Raw genomic sequence first — 22,410 nt, forward strand, 5'->3', positions numbered from 1 at the left:
TTAAAGGTTGAGACCTGCTCACCACTATACAACAACAGGACAGTATCCCATAAGATCTATGTTACATGTCCAAGAAGAGTCCTGACCTTGTTAGCTCCTCATACTAACTGGATATTGGTAGAAGTGGATCATCTTACCACAAGACTTACCACAAATGCTTTCCATGGATGTCCTGTTAGTGAAAGCAATAATCATCTTTACCTGGTTAAGTTAAAGTCTGCTGGAGCCCAGAGTAAGTGACACGAACTCTGAAGTCCATCACGGCCAGCTCTACCGATTTCCTGGTAATAGGATTCCATTTCCTTAGGAGCGCCATAATGAATAACTTTGCGAATGTCAGCTTTATTAATGCCCATTCCAAAAGCTACAGTAGCTACAACACACTGAGAATAAACAATAATACACTGAAGGTCACATTTCAACATAACTAAAATTTAAAAAACAAAACAATAGCTTGTTCACTGACATAAACTGAATCTAATATAAATTCAACCAATCACTTACAGACTAAAATATTATCCAGATAAGGCTAAAGACCATAAAGTGTGATTTCTGTTCATTTCTATAAGAATCAGACAACAAAACAGTTTCTCTGGATACCAGCAGCTATGAGAAGCAGTTACTATAGTAAATAAAACTTTTGTATTATTATGAAGTTTCAAGTGTCTTCACCTGATAACAGAATGTCTTATTCTAAGAATTACATCGTTCATGCCTGCAAAGTGAAATGCAGTTAATGCCACATCTTTAAGATGGGTATAATACCAAGAAGATAAAACTGTCAAACTTAATATGAATGAACCTTCTAAAACAGCATTTATATGAATGGGGGGGAAAAGTCATGGAATATTAATGATGAGTACATAGAAATAAAAATCTTTAATAACAAGAATACAAAACAATAAGCAAAAAATGTAACAATAAATTAAGATAGCAATGTAAGCAAATATAGCAAGATAGAGCAATAAACACCTACAGAGTCAGTGGGAAGGATTAAGAGAGGGTATAGAAGAAGACGTCTCACTGAAGACACAACATCTGTATGTACAAATAAAATTAGAGTGCTGTTGAAAACATGTGTTCTAGGATGGGCCAGGAGAATGACAGAAAGGAGGAAAGGAAGCATACATGCAAAGGAGGGATGAGAAAATGGTAATAAAGGCACAAATGAGGGTAAAGAAAACAAGTTTGATACAGCTAGTAGTTAATAAGTGATATAATTCTAATCTTACTCAGATTATTTGTTCACTTGATGTCAACTAATCTACTAGCCAGATTTTCAAACTACTCCCATAAACTTTCAGGTATAAATTAAAGTTATTTTACCAAATATGTTAGTCATAATTTCATTCAAGTAAAGGTATCTTAAAATATAGGAAGGACAAAATTAAAGGTTGAGATAAAATTTGCAAATAAACAGTGACCAAAAATAATGGAAAGCTAGATGCACTTGTGATTTGACTTGAATATATACTTAATAAAGAAAAATCTATTTTTTTCTAAAATTTTCAAATAGAAAATGGTCCCAAGCATCAGTCAAACATATGAAGAACTACAAATGCCAGCCTTTGTGACTGCCATAAAAGGGAAATCCATTGGAAAATGACAGAAATGACTATTTATAAATTGTTACATTGACAGATTCAGTTGGAACTCAATAAACACTCAACAGAAAGTAATCAATTCTAAGAATCCTTAACAATTGTACACAAATGATAACATATAGTTTTCCATGTTAAGAAAGGGGAAGGTTTCAAACATATGTGAAGCTTTTGAGTAATGGCCAGGAAGGACTCTATAGGACCAGATGTTAGACAAAACACATCTGAGGTTAACTAGAATGCAACTATTGATATAAACTTTAATTTTTACAAGATGGACTCAAATGAGTAACTTTATGCATTAGAAAGGACCACTGAAGATTTTAAAGCCATCTTTTAAAATATTAATGCTTCAATCAAGCTATATATTGGCAATGTGGTAGTTTGAATGAGAATGGCTCTCGTAGGTTCATAATGAATATTGATCTGCAGTGGTAGAACTGTTTGCAAAGAGTTAGGTGATGTGGTTTTGTTGGAGGAGGTAAGCTTGGAGGCAGGCTCTGAAGTTTCATTCCAGTTAGCTTTCTCTGCCTGATGCATATGGATCAAGATGTGAGCTCTCCGCTACTGCTCTACTATCATGCCTTCCTGCTTGCTGCCATGCTTTCCACCATGATGCTCACAGACTCAGGCTCTGAAATTGTAAGCCCTCAGTAATCTGGTTCTTCTCTAAGTCACCATGGTCATGTGCCTCAGCACAGTAACAGAAAAGTAAGTAAGACAGGCAGTAAGACAGAAGTATCCAACAAAATGCCCTATCCCTGAAATAATACACATTTTAATGAATGTGAACAAGAATCTATAAATGAACATAAGAGCTGTTCCTACCACTGGAAAGAATAGGGAGGACAAGAATTGATGCTTTCAGGCTGGCAGGCAAGTCCTGTACCCACTACTCCTTCTCATCTCAAAGCTGGCCAACCCAACCACTCCACTTAAACTTCCTGCTAGTCTAAACTTTCCTCACCCCCCAACACCACCATGCCATTCCTACCACTCATCTTCCCTTCCGCCTGCTCCAAACTACTTCTCTGAGCCCAATGCTCCCACATGACACTATGCACCTGCTGCTCCTTCCTGGAGTTCTGCAACCAGTGCCTTTGCCCTCATTACCTACTGACCTGGTAAACTTGACAAACTTAGGCTCTCCTCAGATTTCAACTTCCTAAACAGCTACTCTCATTACAAAACCTACTTTGCCAGAGCTAATGTTTCTCCTGTGTTGCTCAGTAACAGATACAACTTGTTATTTACACTAAACCGTGTGGCTATTTTCATTATATAATGATTACCCTTGTCAAAGTAACTACACTAATAGCTGGTGTGCTTTATTGGAGGAGATACGCTTTGAAAACACCGGTGAATAAATATTTGATGCCTACTTCTATTTCCTATGAAGAATTCAGAGAAAGATGGTTGGTCCTCGTACCTGAATCTCATCTCTAAGGAACCAATGATGAACATCTTTCCTTTTGTTAATGTTCATGCCTGCATGGTATGCTCTGCAGGATAAGTTCAGTTTCCCAAGTTCAGCAGTAACTTGTTCTGTCATTTTTCTGGAAGGACAGTAGATGATAGTAGGACCTTCAAATTCCCAGGCAGAACTGTGGAGAGGGCAAGGACAGAGAAGGCGAACACATCTATTACATGTATGCTTCAGAATAGCTTGGGTTTTATCCTGCACAAGCTTTGCTTTTTCCTAAGTCCTTAAGGAGTCAGCATACCAAAAAGCCAGCAATGGAGCACTCTGAAACCCAAACAGTGTAGACAGACAAATGTGGAAACAAATTATGTGGGCTCAGAACTCTTGGCATTCAAGATTGGCCCAAATTAGAGTTAAAATCAGAAATCTGGTTGTTTTACAAGAAAATTTGATTTTAAAACTTAAGCGGTGTGGCTATAAATACTCCCAGAAAGACAGTATAGTAGACTAGCCTTTACTTATTGAAAAGGTAGCTGAATAGTTTCATTGCTGCATAAAATATTACACAATATTTAAGATGAAATATTACTCTGAGGTTTAAGGATGTGTCTGCAAATGATAAACCTGAAAATTATCAATGGAATACATCATGTTGCACCAAGGAGGTAGTTATGTTAGGAGAGATTATAGTAGTCTGAGCTAAAAATTAATTTCAATTAGCAGAATTAACATAAAAATAAGAAAAAAGAATTTGCAAAAGATATTGTAAGGCAGACAATGCCAGAAAAATGGGAAAATGCAACATCACAAAAGATGGGGGAAGGCACTTCTAGAAAATGTACCTTTAAGAAGGGAGAGGGTCACCATAAGTGGAAATAGCCATACTGAGAATAATGTATATTGAAAAAGGACCAGTGATTAGGAGTTATGTAGTGACATGACTGTAGAAATGTCCAGTTTAAAAGAAGCCTTTGACAAGAGACCTTGTCCCTTTGCTGGAAAAGGAAAGTGCAGTACAATGTATTCAAGGAGATGCTAGAGTACCAAGACACTATGAATGCATTCATTATATTCCTATTCTATCCGGAGTAACCAGCATAGCTTAGTGGTTACTTAAGTTATTCCTTGAGATCCACAAGAACCAGTGCTTGCTCAACCTCGGGTCCGTCTTGTCCACTTTTACCCTTTTTGGAAACATTAACAGTACTCTACGTTCTTACTCACCTGGATTTGTTTTGTGTTTGTATTGGCAGGGGAAAATTATTTTACTTTGTTCAGACTACTTCATATCATAAAAATAGCAACTATTCATTCAGTAGACAGGTCAGGGAATATGGCATTATAAAGGTTCTTAGCATACAAAATAAAACATGTAAAATAAATTTAACAAAACAGATCTTACAAGTGCAATGGCAGTTTCAAGAGTAAAATGGAGACTCAGGTAGCTTCTTTATCAGTTAGAAGAACTGCCCAGCTCACATGCATAAAGCACCTAGGACAGTCCTTAGAATTCTACAGACTCCAAGTGGACTATAAAAAAAAAGTCTCTACAAACAGAGGTGTGTCATATAATTAGTAAAGTAGATAAAAACTCATAAGAAGGATTCATATCTTATGTCAGTTTATGTCAGTATTTGAATAGAGCATACACACTATTCAAATAATAGTATAAAAAAAACACAATATCAAAAGAATTAGTTCTAAGCTGGGCAGTAGTGGTGCATGCTTTTAATCCCATCACTTGTAGGCAGTTAGATCTCTATCAGTTTGAGGCCAGTCTGGTCTACTGAGTGTGTTCCAGGACAGGCTCCAAAGCTATGCAAAGAAACCCTGTCTCAAATAATAATAATAATAATAATAATAATAATAATAATAATAATAATAAAATTAAAAATTAGGTCCTTCCCATCTATCCCTCTGCTTCCCACAAAATACATATGCTTTGAGGATCACAGAAGAGTGGAGAAATGGATTGTAAAAGCCATTGGTCAGAAGAAACTGGGGTTAAAGCAGTGTCTCCTGGACATGTCAGGATCACTGCACCCATGAACTCAGACTAGCTGTGGTTGTCTGCACAGGAACTAGCCACAGTACTCTAGTGTGACAGGACAAGGGTTCCATGAGCCCCACCCCTAACTGAGGCTCTATAGATACCTAAGAACATCTGACAGAGGGGGAGCTAGTTTTCTTTAAGGATGTAGGTCCTGACTAGTTGTCCACACACCTGTGGATGGTCCACTACCTAGAAGTATATGGACAGCACCAATGAGAACTGATGCATTTAAAGAAAGGAAGGAAGGAAGGAAGGAAGGAAGGAAGGAAGGAAGGAAGGAAGGAAGGAAGAGGGTGTGAAGTTAGAGAGACGACTGGATCTGGGAGGAGTTGGGAAAATAATAAAGGGTAATTATGATCAAACTATATTATATGAAATTCTCAAAGAATTAATAAAGAATACTTTTAAATGTCCTATAACTCAAGCCACTGAATTGATAATGTCATATAACACATAACTTGAACCAAGGCTCTATAAAATTTGAAACAGTAAACATATAAAAAGAAATAGGAAAAAATTAAGTAATTTTGTTAAGAAGAATTTCATCTGTCGTTATATATTTACCTTGACTTTTGAACAAGAAATGGCTTTAAATCCTGAAGGATATTCCCTGTTTTTCGTCCAACTTCTAAGTACAGATTTGGTCGATCAAATCCAGTACAGGTGATCTGGGGGTTTTTCAAGTTTAAGCAACGTATAATATCTTCCCGGATTGAAGAACTTGCAGTAGCAGAGAGTGCAATGACTGGAACCTGGGTAAAATACAATATAAATGGATTTTAAACTGGCAGGAAGCTCATTGATTTTCACTGTCTTCTCACAAACCAACAGTCATGACAACATAGGAACTATGTCCAAGACTTTCACGTTATTGTTTTGTTTGTTTAAATATTCATTTCTTTTTATCATGTTGGGGATGAAACCCAAGATCTTGGTGTTTGAGTGCTCTATCACTGACCTACATGCACTGAGTAAAAAAGAAAGAGGTTTTAAAAAAGAAAAAATTATCTCCTACTAAGCAAATCAAACAGTAAATCCATAAGATTTCAGTGCAATTTATCTTGTCTCATTAAATTAAAACTACTCATTAGCCATCTATACTTCAGTGCTGTTAGAAGCAGGGATTATATTATATTTTTATAATAATCTATAATTCCCAATTAAGCCTTGGCAGGGCTATAATTTAACAACCTAGCTACATAAGACAATTCATCTTTGCTTTGGTGAGAAGGTTTTGTTACACATTATTCTAGCAAACATTTTCAGCTGTAGAAGCAACACTCTCAACAGCTCTGACAACCCCCCTTTAACGTCACTGAGTTATCAATGCCGTAATGATACAACAAATATGTAGAAAGTAAAACATGTACAACTAACTGAATCCTTAAGACACCGAGTCATATTGTTTTCAGTCTAGCAATTCTTGACAGGATGAGCAGCAAAATCAGGAGGCACAGTAAGTAGCGGGAAATACATTAATATTTCTTTCAGAAATTCAAAGGCAGGTGAGCAAAGTACCTCCCATATAAATGTTTCATGTTTTATCACTATTATAACAGGAATTACATTCAACCATGGTAGCATTTCATTATCAGAAAAAAGGGTTGTCTTAAAATTTATTTCTAAACCTAATGCCATTCAATTGATAAGAATACTATTTTCTTTAAAAAATGCTTTTTACCTGTTGTAGATAGAGAAAACAATATCCTCATAAAGTTAGTTATTCAAATATATTGTGACTATCTCACAAACCAATTTAAGCATTTATCTTGTATCTAAGTATAAATGTATATGCAGTCTGCCAATTTGCAAAGAAATATGTATACAATTTGACTTAAATTAAAACAAAATATAATTTTTTGGGGGGAATGAATATGACCAAAGTTCATTAAATATGTTATGGAGATATAATGAAATTCATTATTCCAACAATATAACTAAATAAAGATAAAAACATTTTTACTTAATTTTTGGGAGCTTAGAAAAATAAAGCTTATTTTCAGTCACACTCAGAAAGGAACAGTTAAGCTCAGTGGGAGAGTGCTAGTGAGCCTGTGCAAAGTCCTGGGTTTTGCATTGAATCGGGTCTCTTGGTGATTTGGGGGTTCAGAATTAGGGCACAAAACAAAAATGATTCCACTTATTTGGTTTCATTGAATTTCATGAATAGTTTATTTTATGCAATTTCAGAAGCTTTTTACTCCAACTGAGTTATATTAATCGTAAGAGTAGCTATTTCTTACTTAGGGCTGAGGATCAAAAGCAAAGAGTCTTTTTTTGTTTAAGGAGTTAACTGTATTAACTTGGTTCCTCCATCAGTCCAAGTGGGTGAGGCCAGAAGGACATAGAGGGAATACAGAGCAGGGAATTTATTGGGATGTGTAAAGGGAGTGTCGAGATGGTATGTAACAGTCTCAGGATTGGTGCACTTCCAGGATTGGTTAACCTGGCCTGTGTTGATTGGTCAACTAGTTGCTAGGGCCTATAGGACCTCCCAGGATAGTTGCTATGCTCTGTATGCTACTATTACCATAAGGAACATCCAGAGCCCACCAGATAACTTCTAATCCATTCCTTGCTACATGGAGGGTATCTGACCTCGTCGTGACTCAGGCAGATCCTGCAAGGTCAGAAGGCTAAAAACTCAGCAACACTGAAAACCTTAGAACAGAGAGAAGCGAAGTCACCCTGTAGGAGGAGATGCCAGGAAATAATCAACTTGAGAGCTGAAATCAACAAAATAGAAACCAGGAAAACAATACAAAAAAAAAAAAAATCAATGCAACGAAGATTGTTTTTTTGAGAAAAATCAACAAAACAGACAAACCTTTATCCAAATTAACGAAAAAGCAGAGACAGAACATGCAAATTAACAAAATCACAAATGAAAAGAGGAACATAACAACAGACACAGAGGAAATCCAAACAATTTTCAGGTCATACTCTGAAAATCTGTATTCCACAAAAATTGAAAATTCAAAGGAAATGGACAAATTTCTGGATAACTATCACTTACCAGAATTAAATCAAGAACAGACAAACAACTTAAATAGACCTATAACCCGCAATGAAATAGAAGCAGTCATCGAAAGCCTTCCAAGCAAAAAAACTCCAGGGCCAGATGGATTCAATGCAGAATTCTACCAGACATTCAAGGAAGAACTAATACCATTACTCCTCAAACTGTTCCACAAGATAGAAACAGAAGGTTCACTGTCAAACTCTTTTTATGAGGCAACAATAACCTTGGTACCCAAGCCTCACAAAGACACAACAGACCAAAATCCCTGATGAACATCGATGCAAAAAATACTCAACAAAATACTGGCAAACCGAATTCAACAATACATCAGAGAAATCATCCACCATGACCAAGTAGGCTTCATCCCTGGAATGCAGGGATGGTTTAACACACAAAAATCTATCAACGTGATCCAAACAAACTGAAAAAGAAAAACCATATGGTTATCTCCCTAGATGCTGAAAAAGCCTTCGACAAAATCCAACACCCTTTCATGATAAAGGTCTTGGAGATATCAGGGATAACAGGAACATACCTAAACATAATAAGAGCAATTACAGCAAACCAACTGCCAACATCAAACTGAATGGAGAGACACTTAAGCCAATTCCTCTAAAATCGGGAACAAGACAAGGATGCCCTCTCTCCATATCTTTTCAATATCGTACTGGAAGTTCTAGCTAAAGCAATGTGACAACAAAAGGAGATCAAGGGAATCAAAATTGGAAAGGAAGAAGTCAAATTGTCTCTATTTGCAGATGATATGATAGTTTACATAAGCAACCCAATAAACTCTACCAGGGAACTCCTACAGCTGAGAAACACCTTCAGCAACTAGCAGGATACAAGATAAACTCAAAAAAAAAAAAAATCAGTAGCCCTAATTTTTTCAGATGACAAAGAGACAGAGAAAGAAATCAGAGAAACATCAACCTTTACAATAGCCACAAGCAACATAAAGTATCTTGGTGTAATGCTTACCAAACAAGTAAAAGACCTATATAATAAGAACTTTGTGGCTCTAAAGAAAGAAATTAAAGAAGATACCAGAAAATGGAAAGCTCTCCCATGCTCTTGGATAGGTAAGATAAACATAGTAAAAATGGCAATCTTGGCAAAAGCAATCTACAGATTCAATGCAATCCCCATTAAAATCCCACCACAATTCTTCACCGACCTTGAAAGGATAATAATCAACTTTATATGGAAAAACAAAAGACCCAGGATAGCCAAAACAACCCTATACAATAAAAGAACTTCAGGAGGCATAACCATTCCTGACTTTAAGCTCTACTACAGAGCTATAGTCCTGAAAACAGCCTGGTATTGGCACAAAAATAGACAGGTAGACAAATGGAATCGAATTGAAAATCCTGATATTAACCCACACACCTATGAAAACCTGATTTTCGACAAAACAGCTAAAATTATACAATGGGGCGAAGACAGCATCTTCAACAAATGGTGCTGACACAATTGGATGAAGGTGTGTAGAAGACTGCAGATAGACCCATGTCTGTCGCCATGCACAAAACTAAAGTCCAAATGGATCAAAGACCTCAACATCAATCCAGCCACATTGAACCTCTTAGAAGAGAAAGTAGGAGATACCCTTGAACAAATTGGTATAGGAGACCGCTTCCTGAACATAACCCCAGGGGCACAGACACTGAGAGAAACAATTAATAAATGAGACCTCTTCGAACTTAGAAGCTTCTGTAAGGCAAAGGACACAGTGGACAAGACCAAACAGCAGCCCACAGACAGACTGGGAAAGGATTTTCACCAATCCTATATCTGACAAAGGGCTGATCTCCAAAATATACAAAGAACTCAAGAAACTAGTCAACAAAACACCAAATAACCCTATTAAAAAATGGGGTACAGAACTGAAGAAAGAATTCTCAAAAGCAGAAATCAAAAAGCCTGAAAGACACTTAAGAAAGTGCAACATATCCTTAGCTATCAGGCAAATGCAAACCAAAACAACTTTGAGATACCATCTTACCCCTGCCAGAATGGCTAAAATTAGAAACACCAATGATGACTCATACTGGAGAGGATGTGGAGAAAGGGGAACACTCCTCCACTGCTGGTGGGAGTGCAAACTCATACAGCCATTTTGGAGATCAGTATGGGGGTTCCTCAGGAAAATGGGAATTAGTTTACCACAGGACCCAGCAATCCCCCTCTTAGGCATATATCCAAATGATACATATCCATGCAACAAAGACATCTGTTCAACTATGTTCATAGCAGCACTATTTGTAATAGCAAGAACCTGGAAGCAACCTAGATGCCCCTCAATTGAAGAATGGATAATGAAGATGTGGCACATCTACACAATGGAATACTACTCTACAGAAAAAAAAATAATGGTATCTTGAAATTCACAGGCAAGTGGATGGCACTTGAAGAAACAAACCATCCTGAATGAGGTAACCCAGTCACAAAAAGAAGAACATAGTATGTACTCACTCATATATGGATTTTAGACCTAGAGCAATGGATCACCAGCTTATAATTCACACCACCAGAGGAACTAGGATACAAGGTATATTCTAAGAGATTCATATAAAGCCCCTCACAGAACCGGGAAGGGACAAGTCCCCCAGAGCACAGGGGAAGTGGGGGGGGGCAGTGAATGGAGAGAGAAGTAGGAGAAAACGAGGGGGAGTAAAGGAAAATACATGCCACCAGGAAGATTGAGCCCGGTTAGGAATAGAAGACAGGAGGGAGAGAGAGAGAGAGAGAGAGAGAGAGAGAGAGAGAGAGAGAGAGAGAGAGAGAGAGAGAGCATAAAAGAGGGAGCCAATATTGGTTTGAAGAGAAAATTGAACACAAAGAAAGGTCTAGAGAACTACAAGACTGCCGCCAACTAACAATTTGAGCTTCCGTGGAAAGGCTACCATAAATGCCCTTCCTGGAGAGTGAGATCAACAACTAACTTATCCATGGAGCCTTCATCTAATACCTGTTGGAAACAGAAGCAAACAACCATACATAAACACTGAGTTGAACTAGAACCCAGATGCAGATGGAGAGGACAAGACCAGGCAGCAGAAACACATAGAGACAGCTGACCTGAACAAGGAGGAGCTAACGGGCCCTCCAGACTGATAGCTGGGAAGCCAGCATGGGACTGACTCAGGCCCCCCTGAATATGGGTCTCTGCCAGAAGGATTGAGCAGTCTAATGGACCTCAGACAGTGGGGCCAGGATGTATCCCTGGTGTACAAAAGGACCTTGCGAATGCATCCCCCATGGAGGGATAACTGCCTTAACCTAGAGACAGGAGAGAAGCCCTAGTCCCTGCTTCACATGACCTGTCAGATCTACATGACCCCAACTGGATGGCATTGCCCTACATATGGAATTGGGGTGGGGGGATGGGAGGGCAGGGTGGTTAGAGTGCATGTGAGAGGGCAGAGAGGATAAAAGGAAGGGAAGGAGGGAGGGAGGGAGAGAGGGGAACCTGGGATCAACATGTAAAATAATAAATTAAATAAAAAAAATGCTTTGACTCCAAAATTTAAGTTCAAAGACAAGTTACTGGGGAAAAGGATTTCTATTTTTGTTTCCACAGAAAATGAAAAGCTATGAATTCCTTCCAGACTAATGTGGTTTGATCAAGCCAGACCGCCTGAAACAAAGTGCCAGGTGATCCTACATTCAAAACAGCTGGACAAAGCAGCCTTACAGACTACAGCCGTGATTTCTGTATCTTCTTAGAATCCCCCATGACAGCGCCCCTTACCAGCAGGAAGTAGTTTGGGAAGAACGACGCCCAAATTCCCAAATATTGTCTATAAATGTTTGTTTTCATTTAAATGGACTTGGTTATATAAAATAAATAAATAAATAAAAATTTTATAAATGGAAAAAAAAAGAGTTGCTGTGGTCAGCGTCTCTTCACCAATTTTTGGCAAAATAAGCAACAAAATATAATATAATGCATATTAATCTCATGGCACTATACATTTAGGTGGATCTTAATTATATATCCTATGACAAAAAGGTTAAAAATATAGCTATTCTGTTTCCAAATTGCATCATGTGACTAGTTCACACAGATTTTAGGTATCTGTTCTCTTGTCCCAGTTACTCAGTGTCTGCTGTGTGCTGATCCTTTTAATGGGTCCTTGGGAAAAAGCAACAGCAAGAGCCGACATGTCTCATGGATTTCAGAAACACTTCCTCCCAGTTGGAGACACATTTTAAGGATGTGTACAACCTTCACCTGCTCCTTCCTCTCAGGGCTCACTTTCATGATTCCCTACAAGTGGGCTTTCTGTCAACTGTTGGGTGGTTTCTAGCATTTTTAGGTTTCCTACAACGATTTGGTGCGATGATCCGTGTTTACACGAGTAATTCCAGTGCAATGGTACAGAACGGTGAGACCAAGGATAGAGAAAACTGATATTCAGCAGGTGGCATTTCATGCCACTTTCCAACAGGGAAACCCCAGGAGGGAAGGATTCTCAACCCCTACCTGAGGAATTACCTGCCAAGACTCTCAGCTGAAGGGATATGCTGCTTAATCACTAGAAGAACTGAAAATGATCTCATTATGTCTAGAGCTATACATAATGGAAGATTTAATTCCACCTGAAGAGTATTCAAGAGCTGTTCAAAAGATTTCAACTCTTTTAACACAGCCCTAGACTCAAGGGCCTAGGAAAGGATTACAAGAGCACCCTTCCTCATTTCCAAGTGCACAGCTCTGTCTATCTCATTAACCCATCCTAACCCAGTGGAAATCGGTCTTGCATTGTGGAACCCCTTTGTTGCCCTCCCATGTGTGAGGGCTGCTGTGAGATTGGCACTATTCATCTCTCCGTGTCACCTGTACATTCTATGCATGATGTATCACTTGTTTCCTTTGCTTCTACTTTCCTGGCTGTGGCTCTCATCTCCCTCACTGGACTACGAGCTACTTAAGGTCTGTCTCTTTCAAATCATTTATTTTGAAATCAGCACAGTACAGTATACTATGGTATACCTATTAACCACCCAACTCTTTTATAACTACCTATGTGGGAAAACTACTTCAGCAATTCCAAGCTTTCTGGCCAGAATTAATTTATTCATCCAAGTAATTATTGAGCAACTGTTATGAGTCAGGCACTACCCCTGCTTATATAAACAAAAAGAAACAGGTACACTCCCCCTTGTTATGGTTTAGATACAAATTGTCTTATCCATGTGTAACAGACCCAAACACTGAGAGGTGTTTAATCCAGTGATGGATATCCCACTAATAATCTCAGAGATGCCATCACTTGGACAAGAAAGTGAAAGACTAGATAACATAAAACTCAGTGAGATGTAGTTATCATCAATTTGTGCCTTTTTTGATGAAATGGCATACTACAACAAGTATTTGTACAAGAAAGCTTTGCACAGAAGACACAAATCTATCACTTTGACTACTTTACTGAAACAGACTGGAGATGGAAAACAAGAGGTTATTGTAATAGCCTAAGTGAAAGATGTAGGCTAGTACTTGGGATATGGCAGGGATACAGACAGAAATGATTAGAGTCTATATATCTATACTTGAACAACCTCACAAGATTTGCTTGATGTTGAAATGCATGGCAGAGAGTGGTAAAAAGTAAAGAGTTACCAAGTACAGAAGTACACACTACAATCCAGGCACTGAGACAGTGGAGGGGAGACTAAGCCAGGAAGATTTCTAGTTTAATCATCACTGTACAGCAAAACTCTCTGGTGTTGCTAAAAACAAGTTAAGAGACTCTGAAGGAAAAGCAGTCAGGATGGGAGAATCAGTTTGGAATAGATTAAGTTTGAAGTACCCTTAGGAACCTAAATAGAAAATTCTTAACTAGGCAACTATATGTGTACATATCCTATAAATCTCCTATAATATGTGTGATTCATAATCAATAAAATGGCTAAAATAGAATGTAGTGACAATACCAAATGCCGGCAAATAGGCAGAGGCACTCAATCACATCTTGGTGGTATTAATCCAAGACAGGGATGTAAATTTGAGGGTTCTCCATAGATGGATGGTATTTAAATCTGTATGCTATAGGAGACAACTGTTGTAAATTACAAGCAGCTGTCGAGAGAAGATGCCATGAGACAGGGTTCAAGCAGAGGGGTTTTTTAATTAGGCAAAGGGATCATAAAAGGGGGAAAGGAGATGGGGGAACTCAGTCTCCAGAGACATGAGCAGCAGGAGAGGGAAGAGAGGGAAAGAGAAGAAAGAGGGGGAAAGAGAGACAGAGAGAGAGAGAGAGAGAGAGAGAGAGAGAGAGAGAGAAGGAAAGAGAGGAGGATAGGAGGTGGGCAGGGCCCTTTTAAAGTAGAAGGTAGTGAATACGCACAGGTGGTGCTCTTAGTAGCTGCAGCTGAGGGCATTTCCTGTCAGAACCCCAAGGACAGACCAGTACAGTTGCCTGAACACTAACAACAACCATGCAGGTAAACACAGAGAAAAGTCAAGTGTGTCTAAAGACTAAGATACGAGGCATGCTGACCTTAATAAAACAGAGCGGTACAAAGAAACAGGAGAGACTTAGAGACTTGAGGAGAAGGCGTGGTAGCTAAAAAAAAAAAAAAGACCACCAGGAAAATGTGCTATCCTGTGACAACTGAAGAAATATGATAATAATAATAATGGCTATCTTTATGAATGGCCCTGAGGTTATCTGAGACAACAGTGCCTGACCCAAAGCCAGTCACATACTCAGACCTCATACGACATTAGTTTTATTCTCCTTCCATACTATATCTGCTAGCTGTATCATTAAGTTTTTGATATTGTTGATTTGTTTGTTTACTTAATTACCCACCATTTATGTCTCTCCAGTTAGCCATTTACTAACCATCTCAGTTACCAGACAGTCAAGCAAGGAAGCTTAAATCTAACATTGGCTTTCTTTTGAAGCTGGCATGTATCTTGCTAAGGAAACTCTCTACCCGGAATGTCCAACCTTTGATGTTGAGCAATTCTACTGCCATCAGTAAAATTCACCCTCAAGGACCATAAAACTGTGTTATTAAAACAAACAAAAAAAAATCACAAAAATATCTCTATGTTTATTTTGTGTTGTGTCACATTCCTAGCTGCTAGGGCATAGGATGGATACTCCTTCCTGGGACAAGAGTTGACAAACAAGTTTTGAAAATATCAGTTAAAACTGGCAGTTATTACTCCTTAGTGATAGGGGATACAGTTCCAAGAACCCCAATAGGTGCTTGGAACCACCCCCTTGTTATAAATCAGGCATGGTAGATGATTTTAAAAATGAATAGCTGTGGTAATGTACTGTGATTTAAAAAAAAAAAAATGCCCACAATCATTATTCTTGACCTTTTGGATCCTTATAAAGTAAAATCAGGGGTACCCAACCACAAGTGCTTTCTTTTATGGAGCAGTTTAGCTGTTCAGACATTACCCAGTCCTGGAAAGCACTTGGTAAATATGTCACTTCCAGACCATCAACCTGGGGTCGGGATTGTGTTTAGTGGTAGAAACCCTGGGCTCAGTGGAGACATCAGACCTGGCAACGCTTACCAATGGGAGTGCTGTCTTAAGAGAGCCCAGCACCCTGAATGAACTTCTAAAATCATGACCCCACTCAGAAATACAGTGAGCCTCATCCACAGCAATAAGTGTGATACCTACAAAAGAGAAAATATACACAGAAAAGTAAGGTTCAAAAAGAAAAAAGAAAAAAAAAAAAAAGCACTAAGTCACTATTGGTGTTTTCTATTAGAATATATGCCTTACAGAAAGTATAACCCAAATCAAAGTGATTGGCACACATATACACATGGGAAGCATAAATGGTACTGATAATATCAAAACTCATAAGCAAGAATAGTAAAGAAGAAATGAATAAAAGACATTAGAATAAAGGAAAATTTAATATATTAATCCCAACAATATACTAATTTTAGCTTTCATCACTAGTCCTCAAAGACAAGAACTGTATACTATTACTTTTTTCCAAAATTATCATTTATAAACCATCTGCAACAATGTTCTTTCAAAAGAACTGCTCTATTTTTCTTTGGCAATAATGTTAATCTTATCTCATGGAGTAGCTATCAAGAGACAAATAGTCAGCACATTTGTATTGAGATTAATTTAAGTACATCATTATCCATGATCAAGCACTTATCATATTGCAGGAAGTCCCTCTGAAATGCCAGTGCATGAAGACAGGTTGCTGTCCACATTGTCTAACATAAAATGGAATGGAAAGAACTAAATCCCACTGTTTACAAAGTAGGCAAAAAGGAATAAAGCTCTCCACTCTGCCCCACAACACACACTAAAACAAGATCAATAGTGCCTTGAAATGACCATCTATCAAAACATCTTCAGATATTTCAAAGTACTAACTAGTAATGCCTTTACCATTAATTACTAAGTTAACACCTTTAAGACTGAGGTGATTAAAAACATGTGCTCTAGAATCAGACTGGCTGTACACAAAACAATGAGCAAGTTATAAATCTTTCCAGTTCTCAGCGTCCTCAGAGCTACTGAGCCTCTGAGATGGCTCAGTGGGTAAGAGCCTTGAAAGCCTGACAAATTGAGGTCAACCCTCAAAACCCAGAGTGGACATAGAGAATTGACTCCCAATGCTGTATTCTGACCTCTAAAACATATTGTGGTAATTCTACACACACTGACATGCACATGCACATGAACACGTACACACATGCACACACACACACACACACACAATCATTATAAACTAAAATAATGCACAGTGGGTAGTAATAACACATTTCTTACTACTCTAAGATTAAATTAGAACATTCATATAAAACACCCAGGTGAGGCCTGGCACCAATTGGAGCTTAATACAACTATACTACCATTGTTACTATTACATGGCCATTATGATCAAGCCTTTTCAAGAGTCAAATGTGGCAGCACATGCATCTAATTCCAGTATCAGGAGCTCAAAGTCATCTTCAGCCACAAAGAGAGTTCAAGATATACCTGAGCTACAGGAGGCCCTGTTTAAATAAATTAATTAAATTAACCCTTTTCTAGATAACCAAGATATGTTTGACCTCAAGGATTTCATACTTCTTAAGAGGAGACAAAAGAAACACTGGCAATTCATTAAGATCATGAGCTACAATGAAGTTCTAAGTGTATGTGTGTATGTGTCTGTGTGTGTATATGTCTTTGCTTTATATGTATATGTGTGTTTTTATATATAGTACATATATACATATACCACTGAATGTTTTAAAAATTCCAGTGTTACTTATATACTTACTTTGACCTTAGGAATTAAAAGGCTAGATTTTAAGTTAAATGCATTAGAAGCCTTTAGTTGCAGATTGGACAAGCTGTTAATAGAGTTGAACTTTGACCTGCATAGTTAGTTCAGTAAGTTAAGCTTTGGCTAACATTCACTTTGAATGCAAAAGTTCAAATGTCTCCCCAGGTTCTCCACATATTTTATTTAAGTATACCTGTCACTCAAGTCTCATTTCCAAAGTTAAAAGACAATTACAAGTGCAGCTGGGAAAGCATCCCATATGAAAGAATGTTTGCCATTTCTGTTATGGATCCAGACTCCTTAAAAAATTTAACATTTACCTAAAAATGACAAATCTGATTAGTCAAATGTCAGGCCACTGTACAAATAACATCCTGAGTATATTCATTTTGTAGGCATTTTACAATTTCCTGCAAGCAAAAGCATACAGGAAATATTTCAAAATTAATTTTCATTTAGCTTATCCCTTTTCTAAATCAGAGAAAACATTTTCATCTATTAAAAGAAAAAAAAGAAACCTCTGCTCTAATGATGAAAATATTTATACTTGTTTTCAGGGTTTGTTTGCTTGCTTGCATGTTTGTTTTTAAAACAGAAGAAGGGAGCTCGGACTACCCTCAAACTCTTGATCCTCCTGAATCAGCCACCTAGAATTGAGATTACACTTCCATAACTAGCAAATGCTTCTTTCTTTAAAAAAAAAAAAAAAGGAAGAAAAAAAGAAAGCCACAATAAACAAAACTATATAATATCTGGGGAGAATAAGAGGCCTCTGTGGGTAAAAGCACTTCCCTTCAAACCTAGTAACCCAAGTTTAATGCCAGGACCCAACATGGCTGAAGGAGTGGACCATCTCCCCTTCTCTTGCAAGCATCCTCTGACTGCACAAGCACTCCAACACACAGAGTAAAGACAAAGATATTTTTTTAAAATATATGCTTGGTGGTAGCTCGTGCCTCTAATCCCAGCACTTGGAGAAATCCCTGTCTCAAAAGACAAACAGACAAAAATTAAACACAAAGAGGTATGAATGCAGGCCTGGTACAGGCACATCATTGAGCTATACCCTCAGCTCTGCAGCATTCATAATTTATCCATGATAAAAAGTAAAAAGTTGCCAGGCAGTGGTGGTGCACGCCTCTAATCTCAGCACTCAGAGGCAGGCAGATCTCTGTGAGGCCAACCTGGTCTGGTCTACAAAAGCTAGTTCCAGGACAGCCTCCAAAGCCACAGAGAAGCCCTGTCTCAAAAAAACAAAAAAAGTAAAAAAATGTAACTACTTCGAAAAAACATTTAATGTTGATTAACTTACAATAATTATTCATTTAACATCATTATAAAACTAATACTAAGGTGGAATAAAACATACAATATTAGAACCATAGATAACAATTTTTTAGATATAACCATGAAATTGATCTATAAGGTAATTGGGCTTGACCCATAGTGAAATGCTCTAAAGAATTTTTTGTTTGTTTATTAGGTACATAGTGTTCTGTCTGCAAGCATGCCTGCATGCCAGAAGAGGGCACCAGATTTCGTCACAGATGGTTGTGAGCCACCTTGTGGTTGCTGGAAATTGACCTCAGGACTTTTGGAAGAGCAGTCAATGCTCTGAACCTCTGAGCCATCTCTCCAGCCTTCAGTAGAACTTTTTATAGGCTAATAGGATACATCTCAAACTTTTTTTCCCAATTGCAGGCAATAACACACCGGTTAGAGCTAAATTGACAGTAGTGGCACACTTTGATAATATAGTTCCTTAAATTAGTGACTCTCAACCTGTGAGTCACAACCACTTTGGGGGACAAACAACCCCTTCATCGAGGTCACTTAAGCCCATTAGAAAACACAGTTATTCACATTACAATTCATAACAGTACAAAATTAAAATTACGAAGTAGCAATGACAATAATTTTATGGTTGGGGATCGCCACAACATGAGGAACTGTATTGAAGAGTTGCAGCATTGGGAAGGTTGAGAACCACTGACTTAACTGTTAATCTATGCCCTCATTCTAAAATAGAAAAGTTTTTTTTTTCCTTGTATTTGTTAACAAAAACTATTAAATATATTCTCATTACACAATATTAAGCGATATGGTCCATGTCAGGGTTACTATTGCTGTGATAAAAAAACATGACCAAAACCACTTGGGGAGGAAAGGTTTATTTAGTTTATACTTCCACAGCACCTTTATCACTGACAGAAGTCAGGGCAGAAACCTTGATGTAGGAGCTGATGCAGAGGTCACAGAGAGGTCACAGAAGAATGCTACTTACTAACTTTGTTCCTCATGGTTTGCTCAGCCTGCTTTCTTACAAAACTCAGGACCACCAGCCCAGGGATAGCAACACCCACCGTGGGTTGGGCCCTTCCCCATCAATTACTAATTAAGAAAATGCTCTATAGACTTGCCTCTGTCCTAATCCTAGGCAGACATTTACTCAATCTAGGTTGCCTCCTCTCTGATGACTCTAGCCTGTGTAAAGTTGACATAAAACTAGCCAGCCCAGTACAATACTGAAAACTTAACCTAATTACTTAATACCACATTCTTCAAAAAGATCTTACAAACTGGGAAAACAATTTTATCCTACAAGTTGGATAAAATTCAAACTAAGGTTTCAAATATGGATAGCATTTGTCTCCTATGGGACTCTCAGCTGAGCCAAACCATCACCATATGATAGCACTTAAGTACAAACAGTGCCACAGCATTTGAATACTTTTATATTTACATTTTCTAAGGCAAAATAAGCCTGAGCTGCTTGACCAAGCAAGTTGTAATTAATATTAAGTCTCTGAGCGATTATTTAGAAACGGCTGTGGAACGGGGTGGAACAGAGAAACCTCTGTTTACATGTTTAATAACATCTTTCTAAAGCTTAAAGAGTGATTCATATGAACAAGAATGAAGAACCACTACACTGATTTAACTTAGTCTCAGAAGACGAAAAAAGATAAACCCTAGAATCTAGGACTCAAAATTCATTCAGTAGCACACAGAAATAGACAACTATGTGCCAAGTCCTGAACTGAGGGAACAGAAATAAACAAGAACAGTATTTTTGTCTCAGAAGACTTTATAGTATAACAAGCGATACATACATGCATGCATGCAAATATAACACTAACCCTGAAGTCCCACCTTTATGGAATGTGGAATTACAGAGTATTATAAAATGGGGCAAACAAGCAATTGGTCAGAGATTTCCTACTGGAGCAAACATGTGAAATCAGCCTTACTGAAATCTAGTCTCCATCCACGAGTTTACTTGTGTTCACAAAAGTCCTATTTTTGTTACTTACCAATATTAGAGTCAAGTTGCTGGAGTAGGTCCAAGTTACCAGAACAGAATTCTGGAGTTATGTATATGATCCTGTATTTGCCTCTGTAAAGACAAACCAAAACAGAAACAGGAAAGAAAACATTCCAATAAAGAGAGCAATCAAGTCAAGAGTAACAAATTAAAATTAAAATTCATGACAAAGGAATGTTATACACACACATTCACACATGTTAGTTCTTTATCTTCAGCTTAACAAAACAAAATGCAGGGCACAAAGGTTGTATTACATGTCAAATTCTTATTTCTAACAGTCCAGTTCCCACCCCACCCACCCCCAAAAAAACTGCCCAAGTTAGATGATCAAGTCTTTGCAAACTTTTCGTATTATCCTGCATCCACATACTCCATCTAAGAGCTAAGACACAGATTCCTTGTTCTCTTGTGATTAAGAGTGCAACATCCCAATTAATTCTCTGTATTCTGCCAATAGGGATAGAAAGCAAAGGCAATCCCTCCCAGGACTCAAACACCCAATGGAGAAGCAACCAGTCAGTGCAGCATGTCAAGGAGGGAAAAGCGGAGTAGCCATCTTTATCTGGTGACTGATCTCTTCAGAAAGGAAACATGAGAAGAGACTGAACATAAAAAGAAAGGTCCTTTATATTCTCCGTGCCCAGTTTTTCTCAGTGGGAGCCATATGAAGTTCCTTTACCCTTAAAATAAAATCCACTTTTCGATTAAACTACTCATGTTCATTGGTTATGAGGGCAGTTTTTATAATGAAGGCTAGAAACTACTTATGGTGTGTCTTCACTTTACCAAATAAAAACAGATCAAATTAGACTCCATTTTCTATAAAAAGTTAAGTTTTTAATTCATCCATCAACAATATTTGCATGTCTATTACACACTAAACATTGTATTTCCACTAGGAATTTATTAGGCATAGAATAAATTTCCTTTATTTCCAGGAAATTAATACAGTCTTCTAGTTATTGTACAAAACAATAAAAATAATAAAATCTGGCACCACTTTGCACAGGTTTTGGTCTCAGTTCACCTTCCTACATGGAAACTGATCTAAGACGAGTTAGCTAACTTCAGTGTACCCCAGTTTCTTGAAATTCAGCTGTTCCCTTAGAGAGCCAGACTCGGGTCATCCTGGTTAAAATATGGACACTGGAACATTCTTGTTCCTAAAGAGCAGCCAAAAAAACTAACACAGCCATGGAAAAAAAGAGCATAATTGGAGGGCTTGTACTCCAGACAGACAGGCTTATTAATATTGCTCTGGTAGCCAAGATCCACAGAAGTGTGAGCAGACACACAGCAAGCAATCTGCACACACCTATTCAGATCATTTTTGAGAAAGGCAAAAAGGGAATCCAGTGGAGGAAAGATGGAGCTAGAACAACTTGATATCCTCATAAGAAAAAAACTACAACTACCACACAATATAAAGATTTTGCTGAAAGTGGGTTATAGATCCAAACATAAAACTGTGAAACTTTTAAGAAAAAAAAATACAATCTTTATAACCTTGGGCTAGGAAGAGTTCTTAAATACCCAAAGCAAAATCTGTAAAAACAAACTGTCAACTAGACTTTTTCAAACTGGAAAACTATCCCCCTCAAAAGAATTATTGAAACAGGAGGAAAGGCCATAAACTAGCAAAGCACATATAAATAACAGATTTGTATCTACAATATATAAATTACCACCAAAACAGAAT

At 37.7% G+C, this 22,410-nt stretch overlaps 2 protein-coding genes across 2 annotated transcripts in view; one reads left to right on the plus strand and one right to left on the minus strand.

Moving 5' to 3' along the window:
• The window catches only part of Wrn (WRN RecQ like helicase), a 104,083-nt gene that overhangs the window by 41,735 nt on the left and 39,938 nt on the right, over positions 1 to 22,410 (minus strand). Inside the window, exons 16-20 of the mRNA XM_051182266.1 lie at positions 20,698 to 20,780; positions 15,649 to 15,755; positions 5,642 to 5,829; positions 3,031 to 3,205; positions 202 to 383 (exon numbers count right to left, since the gene is read on the minus strand). Of these exons, the coding sequence (XP_051038223.1) occupies positions 202 to 383; positions 3,031 to 3,205; positions 5,642 to 5,829; positions 15,649 to 15,755; positions 20,698 to 20,780 (735 nt within the window). The remainder of the gene's footprint in view (positions 1 to 201; positions 384 to 3,030; positions 3,206 to 5,641; positions 5,830 to 15,648; positions 15,756 to 20,697; positions 20,781 to 22,410) is intronic.
• The window catches only part of Saraf (store-operated calcium entry associated regulatory factor), a 735,200-nt gene that overhangs the window by 16,177 nt on the left and 696,613 nt on the right, over positions 1 to 22,410 (plus strand). The gene's annotated exons all lie outside the window — the stretch shown is intronic.

This window comes from Phodopus roborovskii, unplaced genomic scaffold, assembly GCF_943737965.1.
Source record: "Phodopus roborovskii unplaced genomic scaffold, PHOROB, whole genome shotgun sequence".
Lineage (NCBI taxonomy): Eukaryota > Metazoa > Chordata > Mammalia > Rodentia > Cricetidae > Phodopus > Phodopus roborovskii.